Source organism: Budorcas taxicolor, chromosome 17 (genome assembly GCF_023091745.1).
Source record: "Budorcas taxicolor isolate Tak-1 chromosome 17, Takin1.1, whole genome shotgun sequence".
Classification (NCBI taxonomy): domain Eukaryota; kingdom Metazoa; phylum Chordata; class Mammalia; order Artiodactyla; family Bovidae; genus Budorcas; species Budorcas taxicolor.
Genome location: NC_068926.1, coordinates 12379951 through 12402946, shown reverse-complemented (window position 1 = coordinate 12402946; position 22996 = coordinate 12379951). Strand labels below are relative to the sequence as shown.

At 36.7% G+C, this 22996-nt stretch overlaps 1 protein-coding gene across 1 annotated transcript in view; it reads right to left on the bottom strand.

Moving 5' to 3' along the window:
- Window positions 1-22996, bottom strand: part of SLC10A7 (solute carrier family 10 member 7) — a 303023-nt gene that overhangs the window by 182262 nt on the left and 97765 nt on the right. Inside the window, exon 5 of the mRNA XM_052654844.1 lies at window positions 22689-22727. Within this exon, the coding sequence (XP_052510804.1) occupies window positions 22689-22727 (39 nt within the window). The remainder of the gene's footprint in view (window positions 1-22688; window positions 22728-22996) is intronic.

Sequence of the window (22996 nt, the reverse complement as noted above, 5' to 3'; positions counted from 1 at the left end):
AAGCCTGGTAGGCTACAGTCCATGGGGTTGCAAAGAGTCAGACACGACTGAGAGAGAATGGAATGGAATGGGCCAAAAAAGAATCGGAAAAATCCAAAGAAACTTCCATTTCCAGGATTAATGCATGGCTTCATGTTTCTTTGTGCAAGGATGTATACACCTTTAACGTATGCTGATTGTGAAAAGAATGCATTGCTCGCCCTATCACAATTATATTTGCAAAGCTCCCGACACTATCTCTCAAAATTTTCATGTTTCTTAAAGATTTTTATTGGAGTATAGTTGCTTTACAATGTTGTGCTAGTTTCTACTGTACAGCAAAGTGAATCAGTTATCAGTTCAGTTCCTCAGTGGTGTCCAACTCTTTGTGACCCCATGGACTGCACCATGCCAGGCTTCCCTGTCCATCACCAACTCCCAGAGCTTGCTCAAACTCATGTCTATGGAGTCAGTGATGCCATTCAACCATCTCATCCTCTGTTGTCCCCTTTTCCTTCTGCGTTCAATCTTTCCCAGCATCAGGGTCTTTTCCAATGAGTCAGTTCTTTGCATCAGGTGGCCACAGTATTGGGGTTTCAGCTTCAGTATCAGTCCTTCCAGTGAATATTTAGGACTGATTTCCTTTAGGATTGACTGGTTTGCATCAGCTATATGCATACACATATTCCCTCCTTGTTGGATTTCCTTCCCAATTAGGTCACCACAGAACATTAAGCAGAGTTTCCTGTGCTAGACAGGAGGCTCTCATTAGTTATCTATTTTATACATGGTGTCAATAGGGTACATATATCAATCCCATCTCCCAATTCATTCTATCTCCCCTTTCCCTCCTTGGTGTCCATACGTTTGTTCTCTATGTCTGTGTCTCTATTTCCTTCTGAATAAGCTCTGAAATGAAAATGTACTTATATAACAACTTTTAAGAAACTAATTATAAGCCCCCAGTGCATTGAGCCTGCACAAAACATATCTCTGAACAAGGTGCATAAAGGTTATGAGAAGCCTAATTTTCTGAGATTCTTTCAGCTATAAATTTGGCTAAGAGCTTGGGTAGTACAGGAAAGAAGATAAGTGAGAGAAACACTGGTGATTTAACCTCCAGTGTTCCCTTAAGGACAAACATTTGTCACCTTGACAGCAAGGGGAAAGGTTTGCAGCGAGTGTGCTTATAACAGGGCTCACCCCACTCTCTCCTCCCCAGGGACCAGTGATTTCCAACCAGGCATGATCTGAACAGATGACAGTGCTGCCGACGAGCCACAGGAAAGGCCAGTGGAGGAAAAGAGGTTGAGACCCACATAACTCAGAGTCTCAAACTGAAATGCTACTCCAGGGACCACCACAAAGATTTACCATTTGCTGCTCTTCTTCCTAAGGTTCCACTTGACGCTAGAGTAATCAACCCTATAAATTATCACAGAACATTCTAACAGTGTCCAGTGTTAACAGCCTGGATCCCATTGCTAATAATTATGAGCCTGTTATAAGGCTGAAGTAGGTCCTAGACATATATATCTCCACTTTCTATACGCATCTCTCAATTCCTAATTTGAATATGAAAGTCTGCTGCAGGCTTAAATCAGGTGCAAAAATGAGCCTGATTTTTACTCTCGATGAATACACATAACCCAAATTAGCATTAATGTCTTAACATCTATGCATCGAAAAGAATAATAGGATCTCTGTTTTGGTCTATGAGCTAAATTGTTTACACTATTTTCAAAGTGAAATAGGAATAGATATTTTGAAAGCTGAGTACTTCTTAAAAAAAGAATTAAAGACACTAATTTATATATTAAATTTATTAATTTTGTATTATTTAATTTCAGGAATCAGTGGCATCTCTTTATGTCTCCCTTTGATGAATGGAACTTTGGCTGTGATACTGCTTTACACTTTGAAAGAAGTGAACTGAAATCACTATAAAATCAAAATTGAAGCTATTGTCCATCCCATTTGAATATTTATTCATTGCCTAATCATCACTGACTCAAAGTACTGTCAGATGGGCCAAATCATTTTTAAGAAAAAAACAAACTATAACCCAATGAACTCAAACAAACACAATTAATAGAAAAGTAAGATTTTAAAAATGTACCAAAAACATATGGGAGTGGCAGAAGAGAGGTGGAGACTGGAATACAGAAAGGATGAGCTCAAGAAGTCTTGAGAAAAAAAAAGAGGGAAGGGAATGAACGGCCAACCCCAAAGAATCTTTATGAGTTTAAGATCCATGTATTGTTCATTTGCAAAGGGAAAGGAGATTCCACCCATATCTATCCCTGGACACTGGCCTCGGATGTCCCAGTACTGCCATGTAACTAACAGGTACCAATCCAAACTTAATCATCTCACTCGAAATTATTCCCTTGCTTAAATTCCCTGTTTTTCTTCACAACACCACAGCTTTAATCCTAAAATCTTTGAGTCCCCTGCCTATGTTCCTTGCGCTTCCTGGTCTTTCTGCCATAAAGATATCCCAAACTCTTTCACGCAAAACTGGCCCAGGAAAACAGTGAGTTAACAACTGCTGAGGCGGAGAGATGGGTCCTCACCATTCATTAATATTATCTCATCTGCCTTGCACAAGTTTCAGAGTCTCTAATTTAAAAATGTTGTTAATGTTTTTAAAGGACCATAGGTTCAGGCAAACATTAGAGACTAGATAAAAAGTCTCAAGACAGGATTATAGTAGAGGGTTTTGGCCATAGGGACGAGGAGGGTCAGGGTGTCTAAAATTAGCTAGATAATACAATAACCATAGCAGCTACCACTTATAATTCTTGCTAATGTGCCAGACACCCTGCTAAGCGTCTCAGAGACTTGGTCTCACTGAATCCCTTTAACGGAGCTTGGGAGTAGGAATCCTGGGTTCAAAGCTTGGTGATGAGGCTCCTATGTCAGGGCCTTCGGTTGGTAGGCACTCCATTAATATTAGTTGTCTGAGTAATTTAATAAATGGCTAAGAAAAATTTTCCTTTTTCTTTTGTGTTTGTGGCTCTTTCTCTGTCAGAAAATTCAAAGGCTCTAGCTAGGACATTCATCACTCTTGGTTTATACTGAGACTGGTATATATCAGTCTTTCATATACCAGCTCACCGACAAGCACACTGCTGCCAGGCCTCTGCTCATAAGACACCATTTCCAGCGAGCTACACTCCTAGAAGATGCCTCAGTCATGTCTCACCGGGTATCAAGTTCAAGTTTTGCTTCCCATTCAAGGCTCTTCATGAACCTGTCTCACATAATTTCTGCCAGTCACCAACAAGAACTGGCTTAGTCCAGTAAACATCTCTTTTTACTTTATCTTGCTTACAACTGCCCATTCATTTATTTACTCATTATATATTTTTTAAGATTTTTTTTTTGATGTGGACCATTTTTAAAGTCTTTATTGAATTTGTTACAGTATTTCGTCTGTTTTTATGTTTTGATTTTTTGATATTGCAGCATGTGGAATCTTAGCTTCCCGCCCAGGAATTGAACTCCCACCCCCTGCATTGCAAGAAGTCTTAACCACTGGACCACCAGGGAAATGGCAAATACAGTGCTTAGTTGCTCAGTCATGTCTGACTCTTGGCAACCCCATGGACTACACAGGCTCTGGGGATTCTCCAGGCAAGAATACTGGAGTGGGTTGCCATGCCCTTCTCCAGGGGATCTTCCCAACCCAGAGAATGAACTCAGGTCTCCCACATTGCAGGTGAATTCTTTACCGTCTGAGCCAACAGGGAAGCCCAAGAATACTAGAGTCGGTAGCCTATCCCTTCTCCAGGGGATCTTCCTGGCCCAGGAATGGAACTGGGATTTCCTGCATTGCAGGCAGATTCTTTACCAGTGGAGCTACCAGAGAAGCCCGAATTTACCATTACATCTACATAAAGAAAGAGAACAGCAAGCATACCAGGCCCAGCCCCTGCCCTTGCAGGCCACAGCCACTCTCAGGCTGACCTTCTCTGTTTTGGCTGTTCTCGATTTTCAAGATCTTACATTGAACATCCTCCAGGAACCCTTTCCTGATCGCTTCCCTCTTGTCTTGCTCTCCCTTCCTGAACTAATGGTACCACACATTTAAGCACCTGACCAGATTTTTTCTTGTTTTTCTCCTAGTATTTTACTTCTGCTTGTCTCATTTCCTCCATTACACTAAGTCTCTTAAATTAAAGAAACTGTGTCTTATACTTTTCTTCATCACCCGACTGAATGTAATTCAGCTGAATTCATGGATACGGATATGTCCTTAAATAGCTTTTGGAAAGAGCTTAGACTACTAAGTCAAGCTAACCATAGACCAAGATCTAATTTATCCTTGCAAATAGAGATATAAGAAAATCTCTAGAGAAGGAACAGGTATATAAAGTATAGTTCTGTAAATGAAAAAAGAGGAACAAAAAATTTCTCCTATATGGCATAACTGTTTCCCAATCATGTGTGATACTTTATAAGTTCTATGAAACGTCAGTTTTTTTTGTTTAATTCATGTGTTTTGTAGAACATAATTTGGAGACCATACCATAGGGCAAATTTAATAGGGCTCTGGTAAGACGTCAATAATATTGATAAAAGTAAATGAGGTCTTTACTTATTTAACTTTTTTAAAAGAACTATTTTCAATGGAAGCAAAGATTAATATTCTATATGTAGAGACCATTTTCATTTTTTATATATAGAGACTATTGTGTGTATATCTTTTACATTTACTTAAAAAAAATTACTATAGCTAATCATGTGTAAAAGTGTAACTAAAAAAATCTAACAAATGAATTTGTAGATTTCTCACATCAAACACATCTTTCTTTCAGAAATTCATCTTCAACTATGACAAATATTAGACCAGGACTTATACCAGGTTTCGTCTACAAGATGCTAACATCGTAACTCATCGTTAACTAAGCCTACTAGAAAGACTTTTGCATACAGAATTAGTAATAGTAAGATCTCCCTTAGCCTTAGTCTGGAATGAACATCACTATATTCTCAAATTCTGTTTATTCTGAAAGACTTCCTCTCATTCCATCCCTTCTGGGAAATAGTCCCAATCGCCCAAGCTATTCTTTTACATGGACTTTTGTATATATTTGATTACTACAGCATAAGCCCTCTGAGAGCAGGGTCTGCGCCTGGAGACCTCTTGGTACTTCTCCCAGCAGGTACATTGAAACCACTACCTTGAAAGTACTCAATAAAAAATGACCTTTCCTAAAGATAAGAACAATTGTATATAAGAATGCTGCTGCTGCTGCTGCTAAGTTGCTTCAGTCGTGTCTGACTCTGTGCGACCCCATGGACGGCAGCCCACCAGGCTCCTCCATCCATGGGATTTTCCAGGCAAGAGTACTGGAGTGGGGTGCCATTGCCTTCTCCAGTGTGTAAGAATATGAATGAGTAAATATTTATTTGAGTGTAGATACATACGCTCCAAGAACTTATTTCACAAGTCTACCAAGCACATAAAAATTCCACAGGTAGAAACTATATATGGGGTCGCAAAGAGTCGGACACAACTTAGCAACTGAACAGCAACATATATATATATATATATATATATATATATATATATATATATAGTACTGATCGAGAAATCCAAAATTTGAAATCACTGACCACGTTAAACTACCATGTACAAAAGAACAGTCTTATTGAACATATTCTTTCAAGTGTGCAGGGGGTGAAAGCAGATTTTTAAAAATTCTACGATTTTCATGAGAACAGGCAGTGTTAAATGCACAGGAAGGCACACAAGTTAAAAATCAAACCATATCCAGGCCTTGAAAATGCACTGACTTTCAGGCACCTAGCTACAGCGTTATGCTATTTTCCAAAGGACAGCTCTTTATTTTCCTGGCATTGTCAGCATTTCTGAATGAGCTTTCTTAATTTATCAAAATAGCACACTGTTGAAAAAGAAAGAAATCTACCATTTCAAATGGTCAAAATTATAATACAACATTTAAAAATGTTTTGGCTCTACATGAGGTTTTTTTTTTTTAAGATTTCAAAGTAAATAGTCCTCTCATTAATAGCCAATGAAATTCATAAGCACTGTTTAATAAACAGAGTACTTAAGTGCTGGATACTTAACCAACTATTAACAACAACAAAATCCCTGTCCAGCTGAACATGTGTATATGATCGAATTCAAATTCACTAGAGAGTATTGGAATAGTAAGTTTGGCTATACTGAAATAAATAAAAATGAAGATGCATAAAGATATCAGACAGCAAATTATATTAAAATAGATAATTGCAAACTATTTTGTCAATGAAACGTCTCTTTAGTATTGTCCGGTAGAAGTTTCTGCAATGATAAAAATGTTCAACATCCTGCCTGCACTGTTCATAACTCCAACTAGCAGTCACATGTGGTTAACGAATCTCTGAAATGTATAACTGAGGAACTGAATGCTTTTTAAATTTTAACAAATTAAATTTGAAACAGCTGCATGTAGCTTATGACTACCGTCTCAGTCAGTTTAACTATATAGATGATACAAAATGGGATTTTATATTTGTATTTCTTCCCTCTCTGAACTTGGAAATAAAGGAAATGCCTTTATAGAATAGACAGGCAAAATCACTTTAAAATATTAGGCTGGTTTCAACATCCGCAAGATTTCACTTTAAGGTATGGTAAATCTATAAAAGGGGAAACCAGGCGGCAACGGAAGCAGTGAGAAAGTACCTTAAACAATACCTGCCTAAGAACCATCTAGGAAAGAAGATTCCTGGATCCCAGTGATGGACCTGTCTGTTTCCAAGGGCAACATAATCCTGGTTGTGGACCTAGACACGTTCACTTAAAAAAGCCTGATAGAATCAAACTGGGAGTTCTCTACCTACATTTCCTTCCTCTAATTCCATTCCCACAAATAAAACATCGTCTTGTGTGAATTTAACCATGAGGCAAGAAGGCATCAACCCAAGTGTCTAAGCACTTCTCATAATTATTTTTCTCACTCTCAATTAATAAATTGGCAATTTGCTTGATATCTGAGTGTGATTAATGTGAGTTCATTCCTGCAAGCTGGAGCCACAGAATCAGTTTTTGAAAAAGGACCATACTAATTTTACAAAGCATATGCACCTAGATCTCTGGCAATGAGGAACTCAGTATCTTAAAAATGGATAATTCAAATAGACAGTGAAAAAAAATAGCAATACTACTGGGTATGACTCTGCTTAGGGGTGATATTACGCCAAGAAAAAGCTTAACCCAAGATAAGAGATCTCAGATCTTTGAAGCATCAGGTGTGATTTACAGCAGAGACAGAACAACTTCTTTTAAAGCTATATGACAAAAAAATAAAACCACACACACACAAACTATATGGCACCCAACTTCTTTAAGGAGAAAAACTTGTCCTTCTATTCGTAGCTTGTTTGTATTTTTATAACACAATCAAAGTATGTGTTAGGTGACTTACTAGATACAGTTTCCATGTAGAAATGAAAAATTAACAATATCTAGGAAAACTAATCGAGATGTGCACAATGCTACTTGAGATTTTCATTAGTTTATAAAATTTTTGTTAGTAATAAACAGCGATTGTGGCATCATGTTGATAGAACTTGGGGGGAAAAAACAAACATGATGGAAGATTCATTTTAAGACTGATGATTGTTGACATTGCTCCTTAGAGAGATCTTGCTGCTACTTTTCAAAAATACCTTGAAACTTCATACACACACAAAATCCAGCATTCTGTTACAAGACGGAAGTATTCTCCCAATATAAATACTTTCTGTTACACACTTAAGTCTTTTCTTAAAACCACTTGTCTGCACTGGTGGGAGTTTTGATTCCATTTTTTTTTAAGAGTTGGAAATTTAACCTTTTGACTTCAACAAACTTGTTTGACTTGAAACTACATGAACTACGGATCCAAAATTCTATAGAGACATATAATGATACAGAATCAGGATTCAACCATCTTTGAAGGAAAACACCTATGAATTAAAGGAAAAAAAGCAGGAAGCCTTTACATACATATCTCTAATGCTTTTCATTATTTCTACTCATTTTTTCCTCTTTAAAGAAGTATTTAGACGTTAATGAAGAGCAGAAAAAGTAACATATAAGTCTACATGTTGGTGGGGGGTGGGGGGGTGGACGACAGTAAAGAAGAAATAATTTTCCCTATTGCTGATTTTATTTATTGAAAAACACTAAAAATCTCTGTCCTGCTCCAAATTTGCATACCTCAGCAGACATTGATTAGGAATTCTAAATGGCTTATTAGGATACTATAACAAACATAAATGGCACAAATGTATTTTTTACATTATCATAAGAAAATGGAATCAGCTCTCATGAAAAAATCATGTCTGATTAAATATATATCTCTTCCTTTAGTATCCTAAAATTCTCTCCTTTTCTCCATTATATAGAGGTATAACTCACTCTCTAAAGCTCCTCTAGCCAGGCACACCTTCGTGATTTTCTATATCTCAGTTAGCAAGTTATAAAACCAACGTCAAAGCAATATTCCGAATCACGAACCTACCAAGATCAAGTGCAGATGGCCGTAACATGATGCGTCTGAAGAAGGATTGCACTAGCTTTCACTTGCTATAATATTATATTACAAGTTCAAGCTATCTGCTTCCTCATCATCACCTTGGCTTTCTTTCCTTCTTTTTCCTTTTTTGGCTATTTCTATTTCCTAAGTACTTCTATTGCCTCTCAGATACAGACTTGATCTCATTTTTATATACCATTGAACTGGTTCCTCCATTTTTCATGCTTCCTTGTATTTTTACTTCTTCTCTGGGATATTACACAATTTTTTTCAGCATTGTCTAGAAATTTAATTCTCACTTGTCAATTTAATTATACATTTAACAAGTTCTTAAAGGATAAACTTTAATGATAAAATCATTTTCCTTAATACCAACAGTACAATTCTTTTAAAACCTATGAGATGGCAATCACTTATTCTATTCTCTTATATATAAATCTCCAGCTCTTATATATATAGTAATCAAATAGCAATTTTTCATGGAAGAGTTTCTGATAGTTAAAATAAATTATTTGAATGATAATAGCATATGGGTTGGTAATCTATTAAATAGAGACAATCTTCCCTAATCTACTCACAGGGAGTTATTTTAGAAAATCTTACAAATTATCCAATATCAAATTTAGATGTGGGAATGAGTTTGCTTCTGCATTCTGAACCAATACTGTGAATGTAAAACAACACAGATTTCTATGGCTATAGCATATGTTTTATTGAGACTAAAAGCTAACAATTTAAAACCATGTTAATATAAGTAAGAACAATTTGGTGGATAAGCGATTAAAGTGATATTGGAATTTTTGTCAAACTAACTTAACATGTAACTGTAATAATGAGCATGCATTTAAGTGTATAATATATATATTTTAAAATTTTAGATACATGAAGAAGAGAGGTTAAAATAACATTCATTGAATGATTTCTATTTATTCATTTGACAAATATTTTTAAAGTGCTTACCAAGTTCCAGGTACAAGTGCTATGGGCAGAGAAGTGAACCAAAGCACCCCCCAAAAATACCTGCCTTCATGGAGCTTTTATTTCAATAAGTGGAGACAGACAATAAAAATAATAAACAAATGTATCCATTAGAAGAGAAGTATTTTAGAAAAAATAGTAAGAACAGGACCACAGGAAAAGTAACAGGTGGGCACAAGGTCAGAATTTTAACTGTAACTATATCAACCAGTTACAATATAGATGGAAAGTCCCAAGAGCTAAATTCCATAAAAGCTAAATCCCAAGAGCTAAATAACCATAAAAGAAAAGTTAGAGAACTTGCTGGAAGGGTCAGATAGCTTTTGAGAGATGGATAAGATACAGAAAGGATGAGAATAGCGTAAGCAAAGGTGGGAGCCCCAGATGCTTAGAGGAGAGGGAGGAGAAGAGTGAATCAACAGTTAATATGGGAATGAAAGAGGAGGCCAGAGAGAGAGCGTGGGGTTGCACTGAGCGAACTCCAGAACGGCCAGCTGGGTGGGGGGCAGTTAAGAGCCACTGACGGCACTGAGGCGTGGGGATGGCGTATGAAAGCAGTACGCAAAGACAGCTCGTCTTACGGTGACAGAGGATGGCGAGAAAGAGGATAAGCTGCATCGCCTGGGCTCCTGAGAATAACCAGAAGCACAGTAATGTTAAACATTATCCCTCCTAAGTGAACAGATAAAAAGAACACAAGCTTTCAAGTGAAAACCTAGAAACACTTTAGAAAATAATTACTTGTAAGATTATTGCCTGAGTAGTAAAAAGCACGAAACCACAAATACTGACCACTAGACCAAGCCCTGTTAGAGTAAAACTATAAACACAGTGGGCGTCTTTAATTTAAGTACCCTACTTACTAGAAACATCACAGAAAAAAACTACCCAGGAAAAGTAAACAAGTATGTGATTCTTGAAAATGAAGATGTATAAACTGTAAACTCAGAGTATGACCATCAGTGGACATGTAAAATGTGAATCAATATTCATCTCATGAGTCTGGAGATCTGTGACATGTTGCCTTTAATTTCCAGGAGTCATGTTCTTATCAAGAAGAGATTCTTTTTCCCTGATGACTATAGCCTGTTCAATTGAAAAGTTAAAATCAAATTGATCAAGGTTTTTTTTAAAATCATATTTATTTCTTTAAAGTCTTCTATTATTTAAAACTCTAAGAGAGCTATTCACCCTACTCAACAATCCTCCAAGTAGAAACATTTTGCTGTTAATGGGTCTGAATATTTGCAAATTAAATTGATAGAGATCAAAAGGAGGTTTCTATAATTTTCAATCACTCTGCTATGTACATCTCCAATTTATACTTCAAAAAAAAAATTTTTATCTTAGGTAATTATATTAATGTCATGGGTAATATCCTAAGACAGAGAAATAATTTTTAACAGTCATGAATGCTGATTTAATTATTTTCAGGGACAAGCATATATGTCACTATGTAGATATGAGAGTATCCGTACAAAGATGGACCTACATGGGGAAAAAACAACGGTAGGGACAGTAACATCAGAAACTGACCCCTTTAACCGATGGTATCTTAATCAGGTAAAATACTTTCAAACTGTTATTTGTATTTATTGAACCCTGAAACAACAAGCTTTACTTTTAAACATATATACGCATTTTGACTATAAAGCCAAAAACAAATATGAAAAATGTGAAATTTTATCTGACACTGTGACTAGGAAAGGGCTTTATAAGTATAAAGACTATGGAAAAATCCATAAAGAGAAAGGCGGACACATCTGACAGATATAAACTTAGACAGAACTTTAAACTTCTACAATCATATACAAAATGATGAATCCCAAATCACATACAGCATCATATACGAACATTAACTCAAAATGAATCATAGACCTCAAATGTAAAAAGCAAAAGTTATAAATCATCTAGAAGAAAACATAGACAAAGAATTTTTTGATTTTGAGCTAAACAAGAATTTCTTAGAGAACACAAAAACCATGAGGCATAAAAGAAAAATAAATGGATTTAATTAAAATTTAAAACTTCTGCTCTTTGAAAGACACTGTTAAGAAAATGAAACGACGAGCCATAGACTGGAAACACTTGCAAAATATATATCTGATAAATACTAATGTTAAAAACATATTTAAAAATTCACAATCCAATTAGAAGAAAACAACCCCATAAAAAAATGGACAAGAGATTTGAACAGACATGCTCAAGAAGATACACAGATGTATCTTCACAGATGTATACCACAGATATATCTGTGATATATCTTCACAGATACCAGATGTATCTGGTAATGTGTGCAGGCTAAGTCACTTCAGTCGTGTCCAACTCTGTTCGACCCTATGGACTGTAGCCCAACAGGCTTCTCTGTCCATGGGATTCTCCAGGCAAGAATACTGGAGTGGGTTGCCATGCCCTCCTCCAGGGGACCTTCCCGACCCAGGGATCGAACCGTTCTCTCTCATGTCTCCTGCACTGGCACACGGGTTCTTTATCACTAGCGCCACCTGGGAAGCCCCACAGGTGGCAAACAAGCACAGAAAAAATTATCCAACATCATTTGCCACTAGGGAAATACAAATTAAAGCTAAAATGATATACCACTAAACACCTGTAAAAAGTTAAAGTGTTAGTCACTCAGTCATGTCCAGTTCTTTGTGACGGCATGGACTGTTGCCCAGGAGGCTCTGTCCATGGAATTTCCTAGGCAAGAATACTGGAGAGGGTAGCCATTCCCTTCTCTGGGGGATCTGGCCAGCAAATAAAGCAACTAGATTCCTCAAGCATTCCTAGTAGAAATATAAAATGGTATAATCACTTGGAAAATGATTTGGTGAGCTCATATATTAAACATATGCAGTCATCCCTCAGTATCCGCAGGGAGTTGGTTCCAGACACCCCATGGATGCTAAAATCCACAGACACTCGAGTCCCTTCTAGAAAATGATGTAGAATTTGCCTGTACCCTATGTATATCCTCTCTGTCTCTCTAGTTGCTAAGGCGTATCCGACTCTTGCGACCCCATGGACTGTAGCCTGCCAGGCTCCTCTATCCGTGGAATTCTCCAGGCAAGAATACTAGAGTGGGTTGCCATTTCCTTCTCCAGGGGATTTTCCAGACCCAAGAATCCAACCCGGGTCTCCTGCATTGCAGGCAGATTATTTACCAACTGAGCTATGAGGGAAACCCAATGCATATCTAGATTACATAAAATCCTGGTTACAATGTAAATGTTATGTAAATAGTTGCTGATACAGCAAATTTGTTTTTGTTTTTGGAACTTCCTGGAATCATTATTTTTTTCCCTGAATATTTTTTTTATCTCATTTGGTTGAATTTTTGGATGTGGAAGGTGAGGATACTGAGGGCTAACTATACTACAATTATAATAGTTTTTAAGAAGTTAGTTTTTAACACAATGTTCCCACATAATAAGTTATATATTGTAAGGTACTTTTCTAAGTCAGCTTCTGATACACTTACAAACTGAATCTAGAATCTGATATGCTATTTTTTTTAAACACCTCCATTGGCAGATAACCAAACAAGATCCAGTGTTCTTTGGAGCTGCAATTAAAAAACAACAACAAAAAAAAAAGCTTTTTTTTTTAGTATTTGGAAGTGCTAATCTTCTATTTGAAGTTTTATAGTTAAAATAAGTGGTCTTTAAACTCCATGGGGCAAAATTATCATTTAGGGGTGATTAAAAATCAGGTTGCCTTGAGAAACACACTACAATGCCATTTAAATCCAAGAATTTTACACTTCTTGATGCCAAGACAGTGCATTTAGTTAGATCAATTTAGTTAGTTCTAAAACGTAGTCCAGAGCCTAGCACACAGTAGGAAGTCCCCTACTTATTAATTTGCATTAATAAAACTGATATAAGGTCACACAATGACATGCAGTGAATTGAGCTTTAAAAAAAGTTTGATTTCTTAATTCCAAATGACATTCTACCATTTCTAACAACACACTGATTTCTAAAAGTGCTAAATGCTTACTTGGAAACCTGAGTCCACAATGGAGCTTAGATATGTAACTTTGCTGTCATCCTAAAGACCAGTTGTTAAAGAGAAGTTTCTTTTCAGTTGGTAGAATCCGCAAGTTTAAACAGTTCATGCATCCTCAGATGGCCTCTGCTGCTTTGCCCATGCAGATTTGTTGTGGCAAGGCAGTGAGATCTGAGTGAAAGAGGTATATGAAGACTGGAAAAGCACTACCTTGCCCCCTTGCCCTGTTTTGGGACTTGATGTTCTCACCTTAAGAATCTGTAATGCTGATGAAGACAGGAAACTTAACTGTTCGACTCGCCGCACTATCATCCACAGATCCCCCAAATATTAGCTTAATAACTAATAGCCAAGTTAATCATGGTAAATTTTTAGCTCAGAGAAACAGAAGCAAAGGAATGAGAACCATCTACCAGATTAGCATCATTTAGTATTCATAGCTAGTGGGTATCTCTTACTAATGGCTATGGACTAAACAGTTCTGTAGTTAGGCTGAATTCAAACCAAGGAGATAGTCCTGCTTTTAACCAATTACTAAGATCCTGTTTCTCAAGGGCCTTTTACTAATATCCTGTCCATCTCCCACCCAATTTATATTTATTTACATTTACCTAAATCTATATAGCAGCAAATACTTTTCCAGTTTGGAAATGGTGACATTTTAATAATTAATAAAAATAAAAATGAAAGTACATGGCTTTGTTAAAGGGTAATAAAATAACTTCAGTAAATTGGCTAGTTCTACCCCAGTAGATTTCTTTAAATAGTAATGAAATCATTGCTTTAAAAAAAATCCATCATTATTAAGAAAAAAAAAAAAAAGTTGCCTCAGCCTCCACCAAAATTAGATTTGTAAGTTGCTGGTCATTCCTATAATTAAATCTATGTCACAAATTTGCAAGAAAAATGGTCACTGTGACTAATGCATTTACTTGCTACACAAGTCCTGTCAGACGGCGTAGAGCATTATACCGCCATAATGGAGTAGGTAAGGATTCTATACATTTTTATGAAGTAACAGAGACCATTTTTTATTTACAATGACTGTACTTCAGATAAAAGTTTGTTTGAGAAACAAATGCAAACACACCTCTCACGGGGTTTTCCTTACTCAAGCAATATAGCGTACGTTTACCTCTATAGACAGACATGCTTGGCACACAGGCATACTGCTTTTCTAGAGAAGTGTCAGGTAGAAAATACTATAATGAGAGAAACACGAACATGGTCATGTTGCCAGAGCCCCTGATTCTGCTCATTTCCTCATCTGACCTCCCCAGATGGTTTTAAGTCACCTCTTTGCTGAGATGATTGAGAAATGACCCTGGAGAGCCGTGCTTCCACGGTCTTAGAAGAGTGTTGCTCAAAGTGGAAGTCAGAGCGAGACGACTTAACGCACAGAGAATTAGTGATAAAGCTTTCTTTATAAAAGATCTTTTTCAGTCATTCCGATTGCAGGAAGAGACAGTTCTTGGTTTGGTACTGATGCTAATTTTACTTCTTATCAAAAGCAGAACAGACCATTGGACTCATAGTCTTGTGTAGGCAGTGGAGTACAAATTCCTAACAGCTGTTCTCTGTCCACATCAAGATTAGTTTCTATTTGCCGAGCTGATGTAGATTTTTGCTTTAAAATACAGTTAAATTTTAAAAGTCAGTTTTATTTAATGGATAATACAAATAACATGCTGACATGTGAAGTCATAAAGGTACCTGAAACTTGGAAAACATTGTCTTGAAAGCAATTCGTGTCTTCCTTCTTGTCTTAATTTATCGTTACTTATTTTTCACATATTTATGTTTTATTTATTTGCTTCAGTATCTAGAAAAGTTCCTTGGGTCTAATTGACTCCGAGTACATATGGGTTAATTTTATATGTTATTTTCCCCATTTTGTGCATTACTGCTAATTGAACCAATGGTACTTTTTAAAGAGAAAGCAGTCTAGCCTCAGCAATCCAGCTTCATTGTGTCCATTTACTCAAGGAGGTAAAAAATGAAACATATAGCATCATAATGGATTCTGTTTTATAAAGGTAGAAACCAGCTTCCTATTGTCTAAATACAGTTCATAAGCTATTTTAAAGCCCAGGATGGGTCTTATCAAGTCCTTAGGAATAAAATGATAAACTTGAAATAGCATCCTGTAAGGTAGTACTTACATCCAGTAGTCATGTATGGATGTGAGAGTTGGACCATAAAGAAAGCTGAGCACTGAAGTATTGATGCTTTTGAACTGTGGCATTGGAGAAGACTCTCAAGAGTCCCTTGGACTGCAAGGAGACCAAACCAGTCCATCCTAAAGGAGATCAGTCCTGAACACACATGGGAAGGTCTGATGCTGAGGCTGAAACTCTAATACTTTGGCCACCTGATGAGAAGAACTGATTCATTGGAAAAGACCCTGATGCTGGGAAAGATTGAAAGCAGGAGGAGAAGGGGACGACAGAGGATGGGATGGTTGGATGGCGTCATCATGTCAATGGACATGAGTTTGGGCAAGCTCTGGGAGTTGGTGATGGACAGGGAAGCCGGGCGCGCTGCAGTCCATGGAGCTGCAAAGGGTTGGACAGGACTGAGTGACTGAACTGAACTGAAGGTAGTACTGAATATTGCTCAAAAATTCAGTTGCTTGCATTATTCAGTATCATGCATTATAAACAAGTCATGAATTTTTGCGGAGAAACTAAGATCTCAACTGAATGACTTGGGTTGCTTAAGATTTTATAAAAAAATGAAGGGAAAAAATCAGCCATAGTTTTCAGTATTGCACAAAATGAGTATTCCATAAACATAAACTAAGTTAAAAATCGACATCCTAGATTTAGGCGAAAGGAAAACCAAGTTAACAATTAAGTCTTGTATGGTACCACTCTTAACCTTCTTCATTAATAGTTGAGGATCTTGATTTGATTTTTAAAAAGCAGTGTTACACAGCACTCAATGAGTAACAAAGTTAATGTGCTTCCTCTCTAATCATTTGGTGTGTGGCTGAGCACATTTTTGTACAAGAAAGGAAAAATAAAGGTGATAAACATGTATTACATGTTATTAAAACACAGCATTTATGTTTGAGACTTTTCTTCTTTCAGTTCAGTTCAGTTCAGTTCAGTTCAGTCGATCAGTCGTGTCCGACTCTCTGCAACCCCATGAATCGCAGCACGCCAGGCCTCCCTGTCCATCACCAACTCCCGGAGTTCACTCAGACTCATGTCCATCGAGTCAGTGATGCCATCCAGCCATCTCATCCTCGGTCGTCCCCTTCTCCTCCTGCCCCCAATCCCTCCCAGCATCAGAGACTTTTCCAATGAGTCAACTCTTCTCATGAGGTGGCCAAAGGACTGGAGTTTCAGCTTTAGCATCATTCCTTCCAAAGAAATCCCAGGGCTGATCTTCTTCAGAATGGATTGGTTGGATCTCCTTGCAGTCCAAGGGACTCTCAAGAGTCTTCTCCAACACCACAGTTCAAAAGCATCAATTCTTTGGCACTCAGCCTTCTTCACAGTCCAACTCTCACATCCATACATGACCACAGGAAAAACCATAGCCTTGACTAGACGAACCTTAGTCGGCAAAGTAATGTCTCTGCTTTCGAATACACTATCTAGGTTGGTCATAACTTTTCTTCCAAGGAGTAAGTGTCTTAATTTCATGGCTGCAATCACCATCTGCAGTGATTTTGGAGCCCCCCCAAAATAAAGTCTGACACTGTTTCCACTGTTTCCCCATCTATTTCCCATGAAGTGACGGGACCAGATGCCATGATCTTCGTTTTCTAAATGTTGAGCTTTAAGCCAACTTTCTCACTCTCCTCTTTCACTCTCATCAAGAGGCTTTTTAGTTCCTCTTCACTTTCTGCCATAAGGGTGGTGTCATCTGCATATCTGAGGTTCTTTATATTTCTCCCGGCAATCTTGATTCCAGCTTGTGCTTCTTCCAGCCCAGCATTTCTCATGATGTACTCTGCATAGAAGTTAAATAAGCAGGGTGACAATATACAGCCTTGACGTACTCCTTTTCCTATTTGAAACCAGACTGTTGTTCCATGTCCAGTTCTAACTGTTGCTTCCTGACCTGCATATAGATTTCTCAAGAGACTTTAGGCAACTATAATGACAGTATCAGTTAATTCTTAAATTTTCCTACATGGATGGGCAATCATAGCCAATGACCAAAGCAAAGAGGGAAGACAGAACAGTTGGGTAAGGGAAGAAGAATATGTGCTGGTTAGTTCTTTAGCTCAAGGTAAGCAGTTTCTTTTAACCCATGGTCTAGCCATAAAAAGAAATACAATTATTCGTCTTAGAATAGCTTCTGCTGGTTACAGCAACGGCTATTTCAAAGGAGAATTATGTAAAAGAAACCTATTTCCTGATATTTTAAATGAGATTTAGAAATTACATAGTGATTCTTAAAGATCTTTATTAGACTAGGTGTTATCAATTTACAAAAGTGACTTAATTTTGCTTTGGACTCTTTGCTGCTATTTCAGAACTCCTTACATTCATGTTGCCATGAATTGCTATAATGTTGTATAACATACTTGTTAGAAACTCAGTTTGGCATATTGACTTTGTTACTCACTAGGGCTTCCCTTTGGAGAAGGAAATGGCAACCCACTCCAGTATTCCTGCCTAGAGAATCCCGCGGACGGAGGAGCCTGGTGGGCTGCTGTCCATGGGGTCGCACAGAGTCGGACACGACTGAAGCTACTTAGCAAGCATGCATGCACTGGAGAAGGAAATGGCAACCCACTCCAATGTTCTTGCCTGGAGAATCCCAGGGATGGAAGAGCCTGGTGGGTTGCTGTTAATGGGGTCACACAGAGTCAGACACGACTGAAGTGGCTTAGCAGCAGCAGCAGCAGCAACAGCAGCATTTCCCTTTAAGATTAGGAGCTACCAAAAATAATAAAATAGACTGAGGGATCTAAAAAGAAAGACTTCTACTTTTTCATTTTAAACTTTAACTTTTAATCCTTAAAGACATGGAAACACTGAAAGTAGCCTCCAAACCAAAAATGCTAACGGTTTAACAAATCACGTGATCTTTTTTTTCAATACAGCCGACTCTTTTAAAGAAATGATTCTTTAACTGGAATTTTTCAAAAACTTGCCAATATCTGAATCTACTTTTTTTAATCCTTCTTTTGAAGAGGAAGTAATATATGAAATGGTTGGACTTGAAATACATGGCTTGACAAAGAAATATATTTACATATATACATATAAAATTTCATAACATTTTCATTATTCAGGGTGGTTAACTATCATATTTTATTAAAGTCTTATCAAGAGGGAAATCTCAGTACACTTATTATGCTCCACAATTATTGTAAACCAAACAATTTAAATGAGGGGAGTAGATAATAACATTAATTTCTCAACTTAAAGCAATCCTCTGTGGCACAATTTTAAAATATTCTCTTGGTCTGAAATTTATGTAAATTGAATTCATCTATCATTAGTTATTACCAGCCTAGCTACATTTTAAAAACAAAGTTTTCTGTAACAATTAGTTCTTTAAAAACAGTGTTTTAATTAGACCTGGGACATTATTAGACTAGCTATAATAACATGTATAGTAGTTTATTTGGTGTATCTAGATGTCTGAAGGGCTTCCCTGATGGCTCAGTAGATAAAGAATCTGCCTGCAATGCAGGAGACACAGGAGATGCCAGTTCAATCCCTGGGTCAGGAAAATCCCCTAGAGAAGGGAATGGCTGCCCTCTCCAGTATTCTTGCCTGGAAAATCCCATGGACAGGGAAGCCTCGTGGGCTACAGTCTATAGGGTCAGACATGATGAGCTTCTAAGCATGTATACACAATATCTGATAATCAACAAGGATGCCCAAAGAGTTCTTTCTTCAATAATTCATCTTATAAAAGCCTTTCATTCAAAGTTTTAATGTAATCTGAAGGAAACAGCCTTCTCAGACTCTATGTTGCAAATACAAAAGAAATAGTCACTTAAAACCAGAGAACAGTCACTGAATCAGTATTTCAGAATTATAGGACTTGGTCACAGATAACCTGTTTCTTCATTTTATGAATGTCCATGGTCGTGCACCAACAATCCATGGTAGAACTTGGACAAAACCTAGACCAGTTATTTCTACTACATCATTCAAGCATTCTATATAGATTATCCCATTTAATCCTTACCTCAACTGTACAGTTTATCATTACCTCATTTTATACATAGAGAAGGTTCTGTGGTTAGAATAGCATTCAGTCAAGTAAGGATTCAAAATCCAGATCGTCTAACTCAAGAATCCATGCTACTATCCATAATCTTAAATTTTAAGGATAGATGGATGGTTTTCATATGGAAGAAAATATTCTAAAAACCACTCTAACAAATACCACCCTTTAGGAGTAACAAAATAAAACATGAAGGTTATAGTTTGAAATTTTCTGCCTCTGAAATAAGTCCTTTTCCCAAGCCCAACTCAAGCACCAACTTCTCCCTGAAGCCATCTCATATTATTCAACGGAGCTTAATCTCTTAATTGAAACACTGACAATTGTGTACACTGCTCTTTTGCAGAAAGGACAAGCTGTCTCTTGTACATTCTTTTTTCTTAGTTAAAGAAATCCAATTTATAGCCCTTAGCAAATTGCCACAATGTCCCAGCCTCTCCAGTGGCTAGGTAGGACCATAAGGCTAAGTTCTACAATAAGATATTACTGCAAGTATGGTGTTGGAATTCTGGGAATGCTGTTTAAAGAAAGCAGACTTAGGTTTCAGGAGAGCTCTTTCACGCTTTCCCAAGGTAAAGCCCTTGCTATTCAGGCTGGAGCTCCAGCAGCTATCTTGGACCATGAGGCTATGGGTCCTGGAGGAGAAAGCTCTTTCTGACCATGAAGCTCCCATACCACACTTGGCCAGCCTCCTTCCAAATTTTACATAATAGAGAAACAAACTTTTATCTTGTCCAAGTCATTATTATCTTTTTTTCAGGTAAATAAGCTGAATCTAACTAATTGATTTAAGTTCTAACTGATTTAGTTCAGACTTGCATACAGTTCATAAGGTTTGTTCATAGCTTTAGAGGAGAACAAAGAAGTAAAAATAGAATTATTTCTCTTATAACACTGGAACAAAACATCTCAAACAATCCTAACTTTTATTCTCAACCCTTCTGGTAATTTTCAGCTTTGGGAAAGAAAAAGGAAGGAAAGGAAAAAAATGGAATCAATTCTGCCTCTCTGCCACTGCTCACATCTTTTCCTCTCCTTTCTTCTTTACTAGCTAAGTCTTATCACATTTCAAGGTCCAACAGCAAAACTGTTTCTGTCCAACCTTTCAACCCAGAGTTCATATCTGGCAATCATATATCATCTAGTAATATCTTTTGTTTGATTTCTTAGCTTTTTGTATTTCTTTTTCTGTGTTACCTTCATAGAAGAGTGGGATGATGTCATATGTTTTTGCAACTCTACAGCTTCAGAAAGCTACCTCTGTGTGTAAGAGATCAATAAATACTTCTGATTGACTCATCAGTAGAAAGGTGAAGAGATGAAAAAGAGCAAAAAGACTAAGGAGTGAGAATGCATGACTTTTTAAAAATGAAAGAGCATAACAGAAATCCAAAAGAATCCCTAGAACAAGTTTGACTTCATTGGATTTTATGAAAGAATTCGGCCTGGTAGAACAAATATCATGATATATTTATTGTTTATCCAGTCAATGCACAGCTCAAACTGTACTCAGTGAGCTTGTCCTCCAACTGAGGGACTGTATTTTGCTTTAGTTACTCAGACAATTGCCTCAAAGTTATTTTCTCACTTACACTAGGCATTTTAAAGAGTAAGGGATCCAGCTTAAGAAAGCATGTTTTAATAGTGGATATATATGAACCCAACCATATTAAAAAAAACTGGCTTCCAACAAGGACATATCTTACAGACAGTATGTTATCAATTGTGACAACATTCAGAAAATAATACTTGGGTATGTGAAATAATGACCACAAAACATTACGGAGTCTAAAATAAGTGGCTCCAGAGATCATTTTCATTAAGCAGACTCTCTTATCTCTCTTCTAAAACCCGATAATAAGAATACACCATGGAGAATAACATTACCACTTCTTTAAAAATAAGGTAGAATCTAAGCATGTATTTCGCAGAAGGTCCATCGCTACAAACTCTGTAACACTGGGACATTACAAGTTACACAGCACCATGCGGAATTAACACCGTGGAGCAGCAAGTTTCAAAGCTTCAACTACATTCAAAACCATGAAATAACAAGTGACATAAAGAACATTTTAAACAGAGGTAACTGATATTTTGCCTAGACTCATGAGCCAGTTTATCTCCCTCACTGATTCCATTCTCAATTTTTTGTAAATCACGGCCCCACATACCTACTAGTGAGCTATATATCTAAAAATACAACATTCTAATTTGTTTTCATGAATTTTGAGCAAAGTTTTAGGGAGGGTATAAATAAAACCCTCAACTGACAGAAAACTCAGCTTCTTTCTCAGTCTTCCATAACACAAACCAAGTCTTTGTTATATCATCTGTTTCAGAGATAATGATTTAAAAATGCTAAAATAGGACTGTCCTTATAGTTACAATAGTTCTACTTATGAAAAATGAACTATTTTAATCTTTTTATATACAATTTATAGTTCACATGTCAAAAATACTGTATTTTCTTGCAGATTACTCATTAGTTATTTCCTCATTTCAAATTTTCACATAGATTTCTCAGAAGTATCTAAGACAGTAGCTTCTTTGACAGTGAAATGTACAAAATAAATGACATGTCCACAAGTAAAGTAGCATTCCCTTTCTGACCAGCTGGGTCATGTTTCCTTTTCAAAGTCCTCAGTCCCACTGATACAAAATAATAATAATCTAAAAGACCTCATTAAATGATCAATATATTGACATAACCTCTATAAGGAGACACATAGTATTTTAATTGATTCCTTGAATCCATTAAATAGAATATTAAACCCAAGCCTCCAAATTATATTGTCAGAGAACATTTCTTTTATTTATTAACTAATTTTTTTTACAGTGTGGAGAATAATACATGACAGGATTCAATATTTTATATTTAACCAAATTAAAAAAAAATAATGTCTGATTTTCACTAAATCTTTCATATAAACATCACAACAAAAGTTATAAAAGACAAATTAAATAATGTTTACTTACCAAAAAACTTCCAAAGGCTGAGTTAAATATTGCAGCTGCCTATAGAGAAAATAAATGGGGGGAAAAAACTCACTGAAAGTAAATAGGAAAAGGAAAAGCAAAAACTATCATTCTCCCATCCCCTCAATATTCAAAACCTTAAAACACTGACTCTGTAAAGCAAAGTTAGTCACCGTTTACAATAATTGCCAATGGCCTGTCGTTTACTAAGATAGATGAACTGCAGCTTAGGAATTCATAAATAATGGGTCTCAAAAGTAAGCAAAAAAGGCTTGCCATGAGATGCTTTGAACCTATATGACAGTACT